The sequence below is a fragment of the Lagenorhynchus albirostris genome, chromosome 4, assembly GCF_949774975.1.
Source record: "Lagenorhynchus albirostris chromosome 4, mLagAlb1.1, whole genome shotgun sequence".
Lineage (NCBI taxonomy): Eukaryota > Metazoa > Chordata > Mammalia > Artiodactyla > Delphinidae > Lagenorhynchus > Lagenorhynchus albirostris.
Window position 1 is genome coordinate 27231572 of NC_083098.1, and position 16276 is coordinate 27247847.

Sequence of the window (16276 nt, forward strand, 5' to 3'; positions counted from 1 at the left end):
AAAAAAAACCATTTTCATTATGCTCATGGATATTTTTAACTTTATTTTTTTAGACCAGTTTTACGCTCACAACAAAATCGACAGAAATGTACAAAGAATTCCCATATCCCCCCCCACCCCCAAGAGCCCCACACACACAGCCTCCCCCATTATCAGCATTATTCACCTTAATGGTACATTTTTCATCAAGGATGAATCTACACTGACACAGCATAATCACCTAAAGATCATAGCTAATCACCCAAAGTCCACAGTTTACCTTAGGGTTCACTCTTGGTTGTTGTACATTCTTGGGTTTGGACAAAATTATAAGGGCATACATTCATCATTATAATATCATATAGAATATTTTCACTGCCCTAAAAATCCTCTGTGTTCTGCCTATTCACCTTACCCCTCCCCCCATCTGGCAACCACTGATCTTTTTATTGTCTCCATAGTTTTGCCTTTTCCAGAACGTCATATAGTTGGAATCATACAGTATGTAGTCTCTCCAGATTGGCTTCTTTCACTTAGTAATATGAATTTAAGATTCCTCCATGTCCTTTCATTGCTTGATAGCTCAATTTTTTTTAGCGCTGAAGAATACTCCATTGTTTGAATGTACCACTGTTCATTAAACTGTTTATTATCTAATCTTGGTTGCTTCCAAGTTTGGGAAATTATGAACAAAGGTGCTATAAACATCCATGTGCAGAAGATTTTTTTTGTGGACATAAGGTTTAAACTATCTTTGGGTAAACAATAAGAAGTGTGATTGTTGGATCCTATGGTAAGAGTGTGTTTCATTTTGTTAGAAACCATCAAACTGTCTTCCAAAGTAGCTATACCATTTCACATTCCCACCAGCAGTGTATGAGAGTTCAATCACTGGTGAAATCCTCAGCAGCATTTGGTGTTGTCAGTTTTCAATTTTGGCCATTCTAACAGGTATGTAGCAGTATGTCATGGTTATTTTAATTTGCATTTCCCTGATGACATATGATGTGGAGGATCTTTTCATATGCTTTTCATATGCTTATTTGACAACAGAACAGATGAGTTCTGTTAAGGTCTTTGGCCCCTTTTTTAATCATGTTTTGCTTCCTTGTTGTTGAGTTTTAAGAGTTCTTTGTATATTTTGGATACCAGCCTTTTAACAGATGTGTCTTTTCCAATTTTTTTTCTCAGTTTGTGTCTTTGTTCTAGTTCTCTTGAGCTCATTGATTCATCAGGTCAGGAATTAGGAGAAGGCACAGCTAGAATGGCTTCCTCTGGTCCATACGTCTAGCACCTCATCTTGGAAGACTCAAAATGCTGATGGGTGACTCAAATGGCTGGAAGCTAGAATCCGCTTCTCCACTCACAAGTCAGGCACCTGGGCTGGGCTAACTGGAGGGCTGGGCTCAGCTGTGACTGTCACTCAGCATACCTTCAAGGGCCCTCCTGATGTGTCTTGGGCTTTTCACAGCACACCAGCCTCAGACAGTTAGACTTCTTACACAATGGCTGAGAGTTCCAAAAGCAATTGTTCCAACAGATAAGGTGGAGTTGCATGGCCTTTTATGACCTAGCCGCTAAGGTCATATGGTGAGGATGATCATTTTCACTGTACTTTATTGGTCAAATCAGTCACACCCTTCCCAGATTTAAGGGGAAGGGGTACAGAGTATATATTTTTATGGGAAGAGTAAAGAAGTTGCAGCCACATTTTAAAACCATCACAGACATATTTCCATAGAGAGATACGGTAATAAATGCCAAGGGGTTAGCAGTGCCCACCTCCCAGAATCCCTCAAAGCGAATTTTGTTAACCTATTATTTTAAGTCAGACTAATCCAAACATATCCTCCATGGATGGCAAAATTTCACCTACCTATTTTCATGTGATACAGTAATAAACAGAAACTTCATGTTATCTATGTAAATTGCATCAAGAATGACTAACAGCTTGCTTTTGACCCCAGTACCATCTGCTAGTTATAACCATTTCTTATTTTTCAAACACGATCAAGCTCAGATCCACCCTCAGACTTAGGCTAAGTCATATCCTAAGAAAGAATACAGAGAACACCTAGAGCAAGTAAAGCAAGTAGATCAGGATCATGCCAACATTATGGCTTCTGAAATCAGCGGCCAATCCTTGTCTCAGTGATTACTAGATTTTAGGATTTCACGGACCAAGAACAATTTCAGGAATAAAACAAATGGGAGCAAATAAAGTCACCAACTATTTATTTTCCAAAATAAGAACATCTAGAAAACAACTACTCTGTAACTATCATCACATTAAAAAAAATAGAATGGACAATTTCAAAATAAAGCATAATCCTTTAGAATGAATAAGTTTGACCAAATAAAAACTCACTATGTATTTTTTTTCCTCATTTCTCTGCTCACCTGTAGAACCTTCATCATGAATGAACCCCAGTTCACACACTGGTGTGGGAAACCACCTGTGCATCTGACATTCTGGTCCCTTCCCTCCCTTGCTTTATTCTAATAGTTCTAGAACTTTAGCGTGCTCCTAGAAACTCAATCTAAAAGACAGACAGGGACTTCCCTGGCAGCCCAGTGGTTAAGAATCGGCCTGCCAATGCAGGGGGCATGGGTTCGAGCCCTGGTCCGGGAAGAACCCACGTGCCGCGGAGCAACTAAGCCAGTGTGCCACAACTACCGAGCCCACGCACCACAACTACTGAAGCCCGCGCGCCTAGAGCCGGCGCTCCTCAACAAGAGAAGCCACCGGTGAGAAGCCCGAGCACCACAATGAAGAGAAGCCCCCGCTCACCGCAACTAGAGAAAGCTCACGTGCAGCAACGAAGACCCAACGCAGCCAAAAATAAATAAATAAATAATTTTAAAAATAAATAAAGACAGACAAGTAAATTATTATAACATGTGAGTGCCATAAGGTTACGGGTCGGGGGGAGGGGGATAGGGGATCAAGGAAGTTTTCACAAATTACGTGAAAAAGATTTGCCCATGAGAAAGAATGGGAAAGATTATTATAGATGGCAGTGACTGTGGCTGAAAGCACAGAGACAATCTATATATGCAGTATATCCAAGGAAGACTATATTGTGTACCAAAAAAGTAAGTAGTGGATATACTTAGTTGTAGAGTAAGGGTTACTTTTCTCTTCTTTATTCTTCTATTGTTTGAAATTCAACAATGGAGTATGTGTTAATTTAATGATCAGGAAATTTTTTAAAATAACGGCTTCAATTTTGTAGGTTAGTTTAGAAAAAACAAACAAAAGGCCTATTTCCCTTTAAGAAATCAGTTTGTATTAAAAGAGGCCAAATTTTAAAAAGGAGATGTTATCAAGCTCCAAACTTTGGCTAGGACCCTGGGGAAGACAACATTCCCTCAGTGCTTCTGTGAGAATCTTAGTCTGGGTGTATTCAATACTGCAAGCCTTCTTGTCCATATATGGTCATTAGTCAGAAATTCTCAGGTGGCAGGTACTGACAGGTCCAATGCTGGAGTCAGACATCAAGGTTAGAATCCCAGCTCTACCACTAACTAGCTCAATGAGCTTTGCAAACTACTTAACCACTTGAATCCGTTTTCTCACCTGTAACATGGAAAACTGCCTACCTTTGGGGATTTTTGTGTACATCAACTAATATACTGTAAGAAAAGCGCGTAGAAAATGACAGATATAGGACATATTTGTGTATCTAATTGAGAGGTACATATTTGTTTGCTCTATTGGTTTAGGAAGGCTTTAAGATCCCATTTGCCATTTGTTTGCTCTGGTTCAGCTAAAAGCTTTAAGCACATAAAATTTCTTTGTCAGTTGTAATGTCAACTCTCTGAAACTTAAACGTATGCGAGTTTTTAACAAGTTCCAAATGCAGTACTGCTTCTAAAATTAAGCTATCCCTAGAATGATCTTTCCGCACAATCCCGAAATAACTAAGTGGCTCTACCCCTAGATTCTGGCAACTGACACAAAACTAGGTGGACGTTTCCCTTTTTTTTTTTTCTGTCTTCTTAGTCCAGCTGACTCCCCTATCCACTCCCAGGGAGAATCGGAGATGTTCGTGCAGATAAAGGTTCAGCTCTAAGGTAATGGCCTCTTACCCAGGCTTTCTTAAAGCTGGAATATAGTCAGCAGAACAATGTAGCAGGAGTTCCTCATGTGTTCTCAAACGACCTATACAGCTTGCAGAATCCTCCTTGGCCACTGGGCCACCCGGCAGCAACGGCACAACTTCCCCACACCTCGGCTTCATCCAACCTTGTACCCTTGGTATCCATCCCAACAGCCCCGCCCCGGAAAATGACCAATCAGAGAGTGGGAAGTGAGCCGGATGGGGAGGGCCTATCTTGGCGCTGTCCACGAATCACCAACCTCAGACAGCGGGGGCGGAAGCGGAAGCCCTGGTTTGGCCTTGGTTCCGCCTTGGGGGACTGGCCCGTGGGAACCAGTGAAGAAATCCTGCGGCTGGTGGGTGTAAGTTTTCATCTCTTATCTATCAGCGGAATCGGCCGAGCAGACACCTGCGAGCGCGGGAGGGAGGGAACTTCACCGCCCAAGAAAAGAGTGAGCGGGCAGGCAGCCGCGGGGCAGAACCGAACTGATTGCAGGGTCTCTACAGGCCGGTCCGGCTTGGCGCCTCTCCCCTCGAGGCCATGCTGCAGGCGGAGCTCCGGGCGATTCCTAGGTGAGAGCAGCGGCTCTGTCGGGGATTCCACCGCGGAAGAACAGGGTAGTTGCAAGGTGGGGAAGAAAGAATGCTGACCGCACTGCTCCCCAGTAGTACCCTGAGCCGCCGCGTTTGTGGCAGCAGCAGCAGTAGCAGCAATAGAAAGCACAGCGTGGGCCGAGGAGGCGGTTCCAGCTGGTGAAGTCGCTCCACGGCTGTTTTTCCGTAGTATGCGAGTCGACAGAACAGCCAAAGAACAGAGACCCCATTACCATCTCCTTCGAGCTATTTTCCCTTGCTACTCGGAGCTGATTTATGCGGAAACATGCCTTGCACTTGTACCTGGAGGAACTGGAGACAGTGGATTCGACCTTTAGCGGTGGTCATTTATCTGGTGTCCATAGTGGTTGCGGTTCCCCTATGCGTGTGGGAATTACAAAAACTGGAGGTAAGAGGGTCCCGCACCATCCGCCTCTACCCTTTCTTCTACCGTCCTGCCCAGCTAAGGTAGCCTGTTTTTATCCCGGATGCTCCAGACTTGATATCCTGAAAACCATGTCCTGTAATGAACCCGTGACATAACCTGTCTGGTTTCTGGTTGTTAACGGTTTTTCAAACCATGCTACTCGTGAAGGTAGGACCGAGAAAATAAAATATATTAAGATAGCTGCTTCGGAGAGCACTGTTTTGCAAACATTGATCAATATCCTGAAAGTAAGGTAACTTTACTTCTGAAATCTGATCTGTTTAAATATTAAGACTTAACTAGATCTAAAGACCAGGTGTTGAATTTTATTAGCATTTAACTAGCTTCCTGAATTAAAGGATTCGAGTTGGTTTAACTTCGTTTTTACTTTAGAAATTAACTCTTAACAAAGGTGTTGAAAAAAGTCCCTTGTATATTTTTTGATGTCATATTCTTATTATGACATCAGTAAAGTACTATAAGCTGAAAGACCCCAAGGTAAATATTTAACTAAGTACTTTATAAAAATTGTAATGAGCTTTTAAGTTTGAAGTTCATAAAATCCAGGGAAGTATTTTTACTTAGAAACAACTATTTCACAAGAGTTATGATAAGACCATGGCTATTTTAGGCCTTTTGTGTGGGAACAATCTTTATGTAATTAAATGAAATGCATTTAATATATGTTTGTTTTCTGTATGTTCACTCAATTTTTTTTGGTTGACTTTTCTAAACTAGCATAGTCCATATAGTTATTCTTAATATTACTATAATATTACACTACATTAAGTATTTCTAGTTTGTTAGATATTTAGGTTACTTCCATAATTTGTCTACCAGAATTCATATATAGACATCTTAATACAAATAGGGATTTCTTACTTTGGAGTATTTCTTACTTTGAAATATAGGAACTATTTTAAAGATTAATACTATGTATAATAACCTAATTTAAGACTTCTCTTAGTTGTTGGTGTCAATGACAAAAAATTAAGAAAGAGACGGAAAATTTTATTCAAGCCAAACTGAGGATTATAGCCCGGGTGACAGTCTCTCAGAGAGCTCTGAGGACTGTTCTGAAGAGATAAAGGGGGAAGCCAGTGTATACGTGATTTTGGCAAAGGGGGTATGTGCAGTCAAGCGCACATCTCGGTAGAAGGTCACAGGTCATGAGGAACAGACATCTAAGTTAATGGTTTTAGTGCTTTTCTAAGTATGGGAAGATGCAAGAATCCAGGTTCATAAAAATTTTCTCCTGAAAATATCTATCTGAAGACAAGTTTTCCCAGAGCACAGAGTGCCTCATCCTGATCTTGCCCCAACACACACCCCAAATTCCTTTCAGGGTGTATAGCCTCAGTGGCTAGTGATTTGATTCTTGTAGAACTGGATGGTGGGCAGCAGTCTTTATTTTACGATCCCTTCCTTTTCGGTCTCAATTTCAGCCAAAGTTTGGGAGGCATTTCGACCAGTTTGTCCCATGTGGCTAGGAATGCTAATTCCCAGGTCAGGTGAGGATTTTGTTGATAGGCCACTCAATGTGCTATTACTGGACGAGGCTCTGTTAACAATAACCAAAAGCCTCTGGGCCACCTATCTTACTGTTACTGTCCAGGAAACGGTTCCCTCTTCTTGTTGTTCCCTCTTCCCATATAGAAGAAGTTACACGATTACGGTTATGGATCTTATAGAACTATATATTTGGTCAGTTGTTTCAAGTGGCCTAATCATCATTAATTTTATCTGAGTCTCAGTCACACATTTGGTAATGCAAGAAACAATAATCTTGTAAAACAGGCAGAAGACAAGTAATTTAGCTAGTAACATTAATAACGTCATAAGTAAGTATTAAGCTACGAACTTCGTTAGGTATGGCCCGGTATCTCCCCAGGTCGTCTGACCAGTCTGTTCTGCACCAATCGCTGTCTTTAAGGGGAATGATATATTGGCATTGCACATAAAGCTCACCAGAGATGTCTGCACTGACAAGGCTAGTGGTGGGTCACCGTGACACCTTTCAGAATTGAAAAAGGAATGTTATCTTCTAAGGAATTATGTGGCTGGTACCAGAAGGAGAAAAAGTGATCACTATGGTTGAGCAGGTATTTCTGCCATTGAGGAGGTCTGGTTAATGCATAATGCAGATGCGTGATGCATCTAGAGGGGAGGGAGGAGGCCAAAGGGCAGAGAAAAAGTTCTATGTGTAAATATTTCTTGTCTTGCCTTAAAATGTAAATTTTTATTTCATCACTGATGTCAACTGTACTTTTTCAGTACGGGCTTTTAAGGACAATTTTAATCTGCAATCTCGACTGCTAACATCCTGAGCCAGATTCTCATCGTGTATTCCCTGGACTGTTCTGAACATACCAGCCAGAGTGTCCAGTTAAAACAGAAGTCACGTTATGTGTGTCCTCTGAAGGTTTTCCAGTCACTCCTAGTCCTGGATTAAAAGCCAGTTTTCCTGACTATGGCATTGGAGCCCAACATGATCTGAGACCACCCCCACCTCACCGCCCTCTGACTCTCTCTCCTCAGTTCCTGTGTCTCCTCCACACCTGCTTTGCTCAAATACTGGGCGGGCTCCCTCCTTAGGGCCTTTGCATGTCATAATATGCCTTTCTCCAGATGGTATTCTCATTCTTTTGTGTCCTTCAGGTTTTTACTTCAATGTCACCCAGCTACCCAGTTTAAAAATCGCAAGCTTCACTTCCTCAACTCTTGATATCCTCTTCCCTTCTTCTTATTTTTTAGGACTCACCACCATCTAACAGGATACATTTTTTATCTTGTTTTCTCCTTCTTCTCAAATATCGGATACTTAATAAATGATTATTTGAGTCCCAGTGATAAATCAGGATGGTATTCTGTATGGTTAGAGAGAGAAACATGGCACCTACTTTCATGGAACTTGGTGATGGAGACAAACACAACCAGCAAAAACAAATCAATAAAATAAAATTATGTAAAATGCTTTGAGGAAACTAAAAAAGATCTAAAAAGCGAACAAGCAGGGCAACATTATTACACATCTTCAAAAGCCAACTCTACCAGCCTATGGAAAATTAAGTGGAAGTGGAAGAAGTTAGAAAGTTCTTTAAGATAGTTCAGAGGTAGTGGGTGCCTGGGCTACGATGACTTATGGCCCAAGTCAGAATAGCAGAAACAGAGATGGAAAAGTGAATTTTAAGTATCATTGGAATTGAAGAAACAGGGCTTGACACTGGATTGGATTCGGGAAGAGAGGCAGTGGGAGAAAGGGGGAAATCAAGAACCACTCTGAGTTTTATGTCTTGAACAACAAGGTAAATGGTGATGCCAATTACCAAGATGGAAACTTGATAGATAAAGACAGGTTTGAAAGCATTTGAGTTCTGTTTGGGACACTTAGTTCAGGGTATATGAGAGACATTCCATTCACATGGGCACGTCAAATATGCTGTTGGAAATGCAAGTCTAGAGCTCAGAAATGTTTGAGCTGCAGATATAAATATGAGTTGTCAGAACAGAGATGGTGTTGAAAGCCATAAAAATGGATGAGATTATAAAGGGGAAGAAGAAGAAGAAAAAGCAGAGGATTTGGCACCAACATCTATAGGTCACAGGGAAGAATAGGAGCTTTAAAAAGCAGCAGCAGCCAGTGGGGAAGTAGGATGCCAGGAGAGGGGTGTCGTGGAAGCCAGAACAGAAGGACAAAGTAGTGAACAGTCTGCTGCGGAGCCATCCATTGGAGGGTCATTTGTGATCCTCGTCATGGTTTCTATGGAGGTATCAGGTCCGAAACTAAAGGGAGTTGTTTGAAGAATAAATGTGGAGTGAATAAGTGGTATCAGAATATGAAGACAGGGACTTCCCTGGTGGCGCAGTGGTTAAGAATCCACCTGCCAATGCAGGGGTCACGGGTTCCAGCCCTGGTCCGGGAAGATCACACATGCCGCAGAGCAACTAAGCCCGTGCACCACAGCTAGTGAACCCACGTGCCACAACTCCTGGAGCCCACGCACCTAGAGCCCGTGCTCTGCAACAAGAGAAGCGGCCGCAATGAGAAGCCCGCACACTGCAACAAAGAGTAGCCCCCGCTCACCACAACTAGAGAAAGCCTGCGCGCAGCAACAGAGACCCAATGTAGCCAAAATTAATTAATTAATTTAAAAAATATGAAGACAAGTTTTTGTTCATTTTGTTTGTTTTGAGTATTTTTTGACTCAGGAGAATGAGTGGCACAGTAGATAGAGAGGAGTGTGGGTTAAGGGAGGGTCCCCCACCCCCACCCCACCCAACCATTGTGTTTTGTTGTTAAGGTGTTAGAGACACTAACCACAGCATGCCCCTAAGATAAGGTATAATTTTCTTTAATCTTCTTAATAGTCCTGAAGCATAGGAATTACCCCCGTTTTACAGATGTGAAAACTGAGACGGATAAGTGGCTAAAGTGACACTATGCTAAGTACTTAATATACAATCATTCTCATTATTCACTGGATGAGTTTATGTCTCTAAAATGCATAACACTGTGCCCGGCACATAATAGGTGCTCAGTAAGCCTGAATTATTACTATTGTTTTTAAAATATCATCACTATTGTTGCAGTGGGGCAACAGTTCTGGGATAGCATTTTCGGATAGCATTTTCATTGGGATTAGCTTCACAGCTGAACACCTAAAGCAAAGTTATAATGCATCTGATCGAGCACTAGAAAAAGTAATTGACATGTTTAGGGACAGTTTCGTATGAAAAATACTTGTCTTTTAAACATCAGAATCACAATGCTCACCCTGTGAGAACTCAGTGGGAACTAAGGTTGTAGAAAACTGGAGGTTCGGCTAGCCCATCCCATGTCCATGGGGCATATACTCATGACTGGAGTGGCCAGGTGACCATCTGCACTACTTAAACCATCTCTCTCATTCTCTTACTTGGTTGAGCATGTTTAAGTGAGGTCATGTAAGTTAAATGCACACATCAGGGACTTCCCTGGTGGTCCAGTGGTTAAGACTTTACCTTCCAATGCAGGGGGTGCAGGTTCGATCCCTGGTCGGGGAGCTAAGATCCCACAGGCCTCGGGGCCAAGAAAACAAAACATAAAAGAGAAGCAATATTGTAACAAACTCAATAAAGACTTGAAAAATGGTCCACATCAAAAAAATCTTTAAAAAAATAAAATAAAAAATAAATGCACACATGATGTCACGTTGCTCTGCATTCGTTTCACCCTGCCCTGCTGGTCCTATGTTCCAAGTAGCTACTCTGTGGAAGTGCTCCCTTCTTGCCCTCAGGACAGGTGGGCCCAGAAAGCACTCTCCTGTTTCTCTTTAACTCTCTGCTCTGAAAGCCTTTGGCTGAGTGAGTTAACTCACTCCTGGAGGCTGGTCTTTAATGGTCTTTTTCTTTCCTCTCTGCTTTCTTCAAGTTACCTTAGGAAAAAAAAATCTACACTACTTACCTCTTCCTTGTTTTGTGAGCCCAATAAACCCTACTTATGGCTGATAAGTTTAACATTAATTGTATCCTTCTATCAGTGTGTCTCAAATGTGAATAATTTATTTAGAGATAAATGTAAATTAAAATAAATGTAATAATCATATAAATAATTTGTACAGATACCTAGAGTTGACTTGTTACATATAATGTCACCTAAATATGTACACACATAAAATAGGTTCAGTTCTTATGCACACAGCTTTTTAAATAGCTTAAAATCAAAACAGTTATAAGACCAGTGATTCAAATTAGTGGCATTAATGTGGACAGGTGATGTTTTTCTGAAACTGATTCATCACTTGCAATGTAAAACTGGTACTAACTCTATGATGCAAGATTTTAAAAATTTGGAATCACTATAGTGAAATGACTCTATTCTCCAGTCACTTTTTTTGTTTGTTTTGTTTTGTTTTTTTTAACGTCTTTATTGGAGTATAATTGCTTTACAATGGTGTGTTAGTTTCTGCTTTATAACAAAGTGAATCAGTTATACATATACATATATCCCCATATCTCTTCCCTCCCTCCCACCCTCCCTATCCCACCCCTCTAGGTGGTCACAAAGCACCGAGCTGATCTCCCTGTGCTATGCGGCTGCTTCCCACTAGCTATCTATTTTATATTTGGTAGTGTATATATGTCCATGCCACTCTCTCACTTTGTCCCAGCTTACCCTTCCCCCTCCCCGTGTCCTCAAGTCCATTCTCTAGTAGGTTTGCATCTTTATTCCTGTCTTGCCCCTAGGTTCTTCATGACCATTTTTATTTATTTATTTTTTTAGGTTCCATATATATGTGTTAGCATACAGTATTTGTTTTTCTTTTGCTGACTTACTTCACTCTGTATGACAGAGTCTAGGTCCAACCACCTCATTACAAATAACTCAATTTTGTTTCCTTTTATGACTGAGTAATATTCCATTTTATATATGTGCCACATCTTCTTTATCCAGTCACTTGTTTTATGACCATTTGAAAAAGAACTTTCTTCGTTATAGCACATGGAGGACACTTGACCATCATTAGTCACGAGCACATAATTTTTCTCTCAACTCTACCACCAAGTTCTACCTTTTGGCACTAAGGCAATCATAAAAACAAATGTGGGCATTAAAAGTACTTGGCACTACTGTTCTTAATGATCACCTTATAATGAAGATCTAGAATATATTATTATTAAGTCATCATTAAAATGAGTACTGAACTTTAAATGAAACTGAGCCAAGGAAAAATCTCTGAAAAATTATTGTTCAGACGTTCTTTTCAGAATCTTCACCTCTGTGTATTTGCTTTTGACTTGCTGCTTTGATTAATCTCCAGCATTCAGCAAGACTTTTATTTGCTTTTCAAGTTTTCCATACAGTTGAATATAGAAAGTCATTGTTGTAAAAATACGTTCTCTATACTTTTTTCTACTTCTTTAATCTTTGACCCTTTATGAAAAAAAATCTTGTTTAAAACAGCAAAAACTACAAGTTGTGGGCTTAAGTTCCTTTTCCATTAACTGTTCAAACTCCTCAAGTACTAAAAATAAATGCCCACCTTTTTTGCTTTAAAACGTTAGCATTTGCATTTTTTTTTAATTAAAAGGATTCACATTCTTCAAAGCAGGAGTACAAGTTAGCATAAAATTCATTCCTGAGGGCCCCTCAGATAGAACAGAGTTTCAGCTAAATTTGTTTTTACCAGAAAGCGAGTGGATTACTTCAACTCTATGTTAGGATAAGGTAATTCAAAGTATATTTTTAGAAATTGAGATTTTAGAGGTTAAAATGTTGATCAGATATTGACCTAAGAAAGAAATTAGGGACTTCCCTGGTGACACAGTGATTAAGAATCCGCCTGCCAATGCAGGGGACACGGGTTCGAGCCCTGGTCCGGGAAGATCCCATATGCTGCAGAGCAACTAAGCCCGTGTGCCACGACTGAGCCTGCGCTCTAGAGCCGTGAGCCACAACTACCGAGCCAGCGCACCACATCTGAAGCCCACGTGCCTGGAGCCCGTGCTGCACAACAAGAGAAGCCACTGCAATGAGAAGCCCGCGCACCACAACGAAGAGTAGCCCTCACTCTCCGCAACTAGAGAAAGCCTGCACGCAGCAACGAAGACCCAACTCAGCCAAAAAAAAAAAAAAAAAGAAATTAGATCTTTTGCAAATGTAATGTCCTGAGTTGATAATGTTGTATATAAGAGGGGCAACCTATATTAGCGCGGGTCCCTTGGACAGGAGTTGTGGCAGTGATTAGAAAATGGGAGGGTCAAAAGACATGATGCATGTAAAGAACTCAAAAAAGTTATCAGGCAAATAGTCAGCAATCAGTAACTGTTTTACTAACATGTTGGGTAACAGTAAAATTTGCAGAAAACATTGATTTGCAGATTTTTATCCAGACATAAAAGCAGAGGAATAAACCAGAAGAAGATTTTTAGATTTGACTTGCAGAAAATTTTAAAACTTTTGTACATCCTCAATCATAATAATCAAATATAAAGGCAAATAACAAGTTAGGGGGAAATGACATGATGTTATTAATATTCTTAATGTATACAGCGCTGTTACAAAAGGCCACATGAGGAAAAATCCACCCCCTCCCACAAAAGCATAAATGGGCTGTTTATTGAAGAAGTAATAAAAATAGCCACTAGTCATTTGGAAAATATTGAGCCTCGATAATAATCAAATAAATAAAAAGTTTTAAATACAAATATTTTATTTAGCTCTTTAGTTTTAATATCAGAGAACTTATACTAACATATTCTTTGCTGATTAAGGTTGGAATACACACCAAGGCTTGGTTTATTGCTGGAATCTTTTTGCTGTTGACTATACCTATCTCGCTTTGGGTGATATTGCAGCATTTAGTGCATTATACACAACCTGAACTACAGAAACCAATAATAAGGTAAATCTTTATATGTTTTGATTCTACTAGTGTTGTGTTGGCTTATCTCATAAATATGATGTGAACTGTTTTAAATTTATGTTTTGCTTTCCAAATAGGATTCTTTGGATGGTACCCATATACAGTTTAGATAGTGTAAGTATGCTTCATTTTATCTCATTAACTAAGAACTTGTTTGATGATGCTAACTGTAATTAAGGTAATAAAAGGAATATTATTTGGCAATAAGGAGTTAGGTTAATAAGTGAAAAGGTTCACTTGTTTTTAATATTAATAGAGAAGATAAAGTATAATCATAGAAAAGGCAGACGTTTTAAAATTTAAGATTAGTAGCTCTTAGTCCTTTAAAGAATGTAATACTTAAATTACATTATCATCCTTTTTATTTATTATAATATTTATTTGGACCAAAACAGAAATCTTCCCCAGTGGATTCTAGTACATGCAGTTGTTACAGATAACTGCTTTAATTTGATTAAATATAAAGAAAATATCTTTAACATCATTTTCTGTGATTGTGTCAAGAAGTTTCAGATTATATTTAAGAACTCAAGTACATAATTTAACTTCTCTCTTCATATTCATTATTTACCCCCAACACAAATGTTTTTGTTTACCAATATCCAAGATGTTTATTGCTTTTAAAAATTCATTTCACAGATTGGTAGCCCTCGTAATGATAAAATTTAGAAAGTTTGATCTAATTATGTGAGTACCATGAATTGGAGTGGTAATTCATTTTATCGTAGTTGCAACTGTTTTTAACATCTGTGCTTCTTCATAGTGGATAGCATTGAAATATCCCAGCATTGCAATATATGTGGATACCTGCAGAGAATGTTATGAAGCTTATGTCATTTACAACTTTATGGGATTCCTTACCAATTACCTAACTAACCGGTATCCAAATCTGGTATTAATCCTTGAAGCCAAAGATCAGCAGAAACATTTCCCTCCTTTGTGTTGCTGTCCACCATGGACTATGGGAGAGTAAGTATGTTTGGTTTTAATTCTTTTATGTTGGGTTTTATTTAAGCGGGTTTAACTATCATTTCTCTGCAAAGTAGTGTGTTAAGTACTATATGCAGGACGAAAAGTATAAGACAGAGTCCGTACCCTCATGTAGTTCATAGTCAAGTGTGAAGACTAAGAAAACACATTTTTATAACCCACACATATAAGATAGTTTCTTTTACATTATTCACCCTAAATAGAAAATTAAAATGTTGTGGGGAAAAAACCTTAGAAATCATTTAATCAACATCCTCTTACAGTTGGGAACCAGGGTCTGCAGAGATTAACTTATTCAAGTCACACAGTGAATTAATGGCAAAATCAGGTCTAAAACTCAAGGAGAATGTAGTCTAGGTGAGGAAACAGCATTTGATATGAAATTAGAGCAACAAATAGCAATGTTTATTCTAGTAATATGTAAGTTGGCCTTATTATACATTCATGTAGGACAGTAAAGGAAAATAAAGCCTAAAAGGTTAAGTTGAAACTAAGATTGCATTTACTCTATGAATTTATTTTTCGGCAGGAAACATTTGAAGCCAGAATTTTAGAAAGATTAATTTTACAATACTATACAGGATGCGTTAGGGGGACAAGAGTCCAGAAGGGGAAATAAATTAGGAGGTTATTATAGTAGTTCATTTGTGAGATAAGCTGAAGAGGAGTGTGAAATTGGAATAGAAAGGGAGACAATAAGAGAATGCAACTGGAGAATCAACAGGACTTGATCACTGATAGAAGGGGATGTAGGTGGAAGTTGCAAGCCAGTGTAACTGGAATGACTTGGAGGAATCAGTGTAGATATATGGCCTAGGGTTAGCTCCATTGCCTTCCATGCAGTACGGAACCATTTCTACAACATCAGCACTAAATGGAGCACCTAGTATGTGCTACTATATAGATATAATACGTATAACAGATGTGGAACTTAATGGCACTTACAGCTTGGTTAGGAATTAAATGAAGACACAAATATATAGTTACTTATTTCAGGAAATGCTATGAAGGAAAAAGAACAGGAGTCTATGAAAGAGGGTAGTAAGGAAAAAGTAACGTTGGTTGAGGATCAGGGGAGAGATATTGTGCTCAACTCCAAATAAAACAAGAACAAATAGGGATTTATGGCCAAAGAGATTGGGGTGGTCACTGGATGGAAAATTACTAAGGAGACATCAAGGGTAGGGGGATTCTCTCTAAACTGGCCTGATAAGAATCTTACTAAAGGCAGGCCAAGTAAACATCAAGGGTGAGGGAAGAGGAGCTTGATCGCATTTCCAGGGTAATCAGAAACTGGGGGTGGGGTGTGCTGATGATGGGTGTCTTAGCAGGATTTTTTGCTCAGACTGACTTCACAGGCCAAGGACAGGGCCTAAGGATGATGCCTAGTTGAAAAGAAGGCTCAGAGGAGCCCTGTCTAAAGTTTGATCAAGGAGAGAGATTGTCAAGTGAGAAGCCATTATAGGATGTTAAGCAGAGGTCTGGTTTCCAAGATTACTTGTACTCTTTGTAGACTGAACTGGACGTGGGCATAGATGCAAGAGATTGCAGTGGTCCGGTTAATATGATGATGATGATGGTGGTGGTGGTGGCAGCGGCAGCTTGGCTTCAAGCAGGACTCTTCTATTAACACAGAACCTGAGATGAGGCTCTAGCTGCCTTTTCAGGCTGGCTCATCACAGCAGGTGGTCAACCCCAGAGCTTTTTCAAATGATGCTATAGGTCAGAATTTCCCTTTTCTGTGCTTGTGCAATTGATTTATTCCTAACTACACAAGC

The 16276-nt window shown here is 39.7% G+C and overlaps 1 protein-coding gene across 1 annotated transcript in view; it reads left to right on the forward strand.

The window, feature by feature from the left end:
- Nucleotides 1-4403: 4403 nt before the first annotated feature.
- TMEM184C (transmembrane protein 184C) overlaps nucleotides 4404-16276 on the forward strand; it is a 31656-nt gene continuing 19783 nt past the window's right edge. Inside the window, exons 1-4 of the mRNA XM_060147718.1 lie at nucleotides 4404-5085; nucleotides 13357-13487; nucleotides 13586-13622; nucleotides 14272-14477. Coding sequence (XP_060003701.1) covers nucleotides 4963-5085; nucleotides 13357-13487; nucleotides 13586-13622; nucleotides 14272-14477 — 497 coding nt within the window. The 5' untranslated portion in view covers nucleotides 4404-4962. The remainder of the gene's footprint in view (nucleotides 5086-13356; nucleotides 13488-13585; nucleotides 13623-14271; nucleotides 14478-16276) is intronic.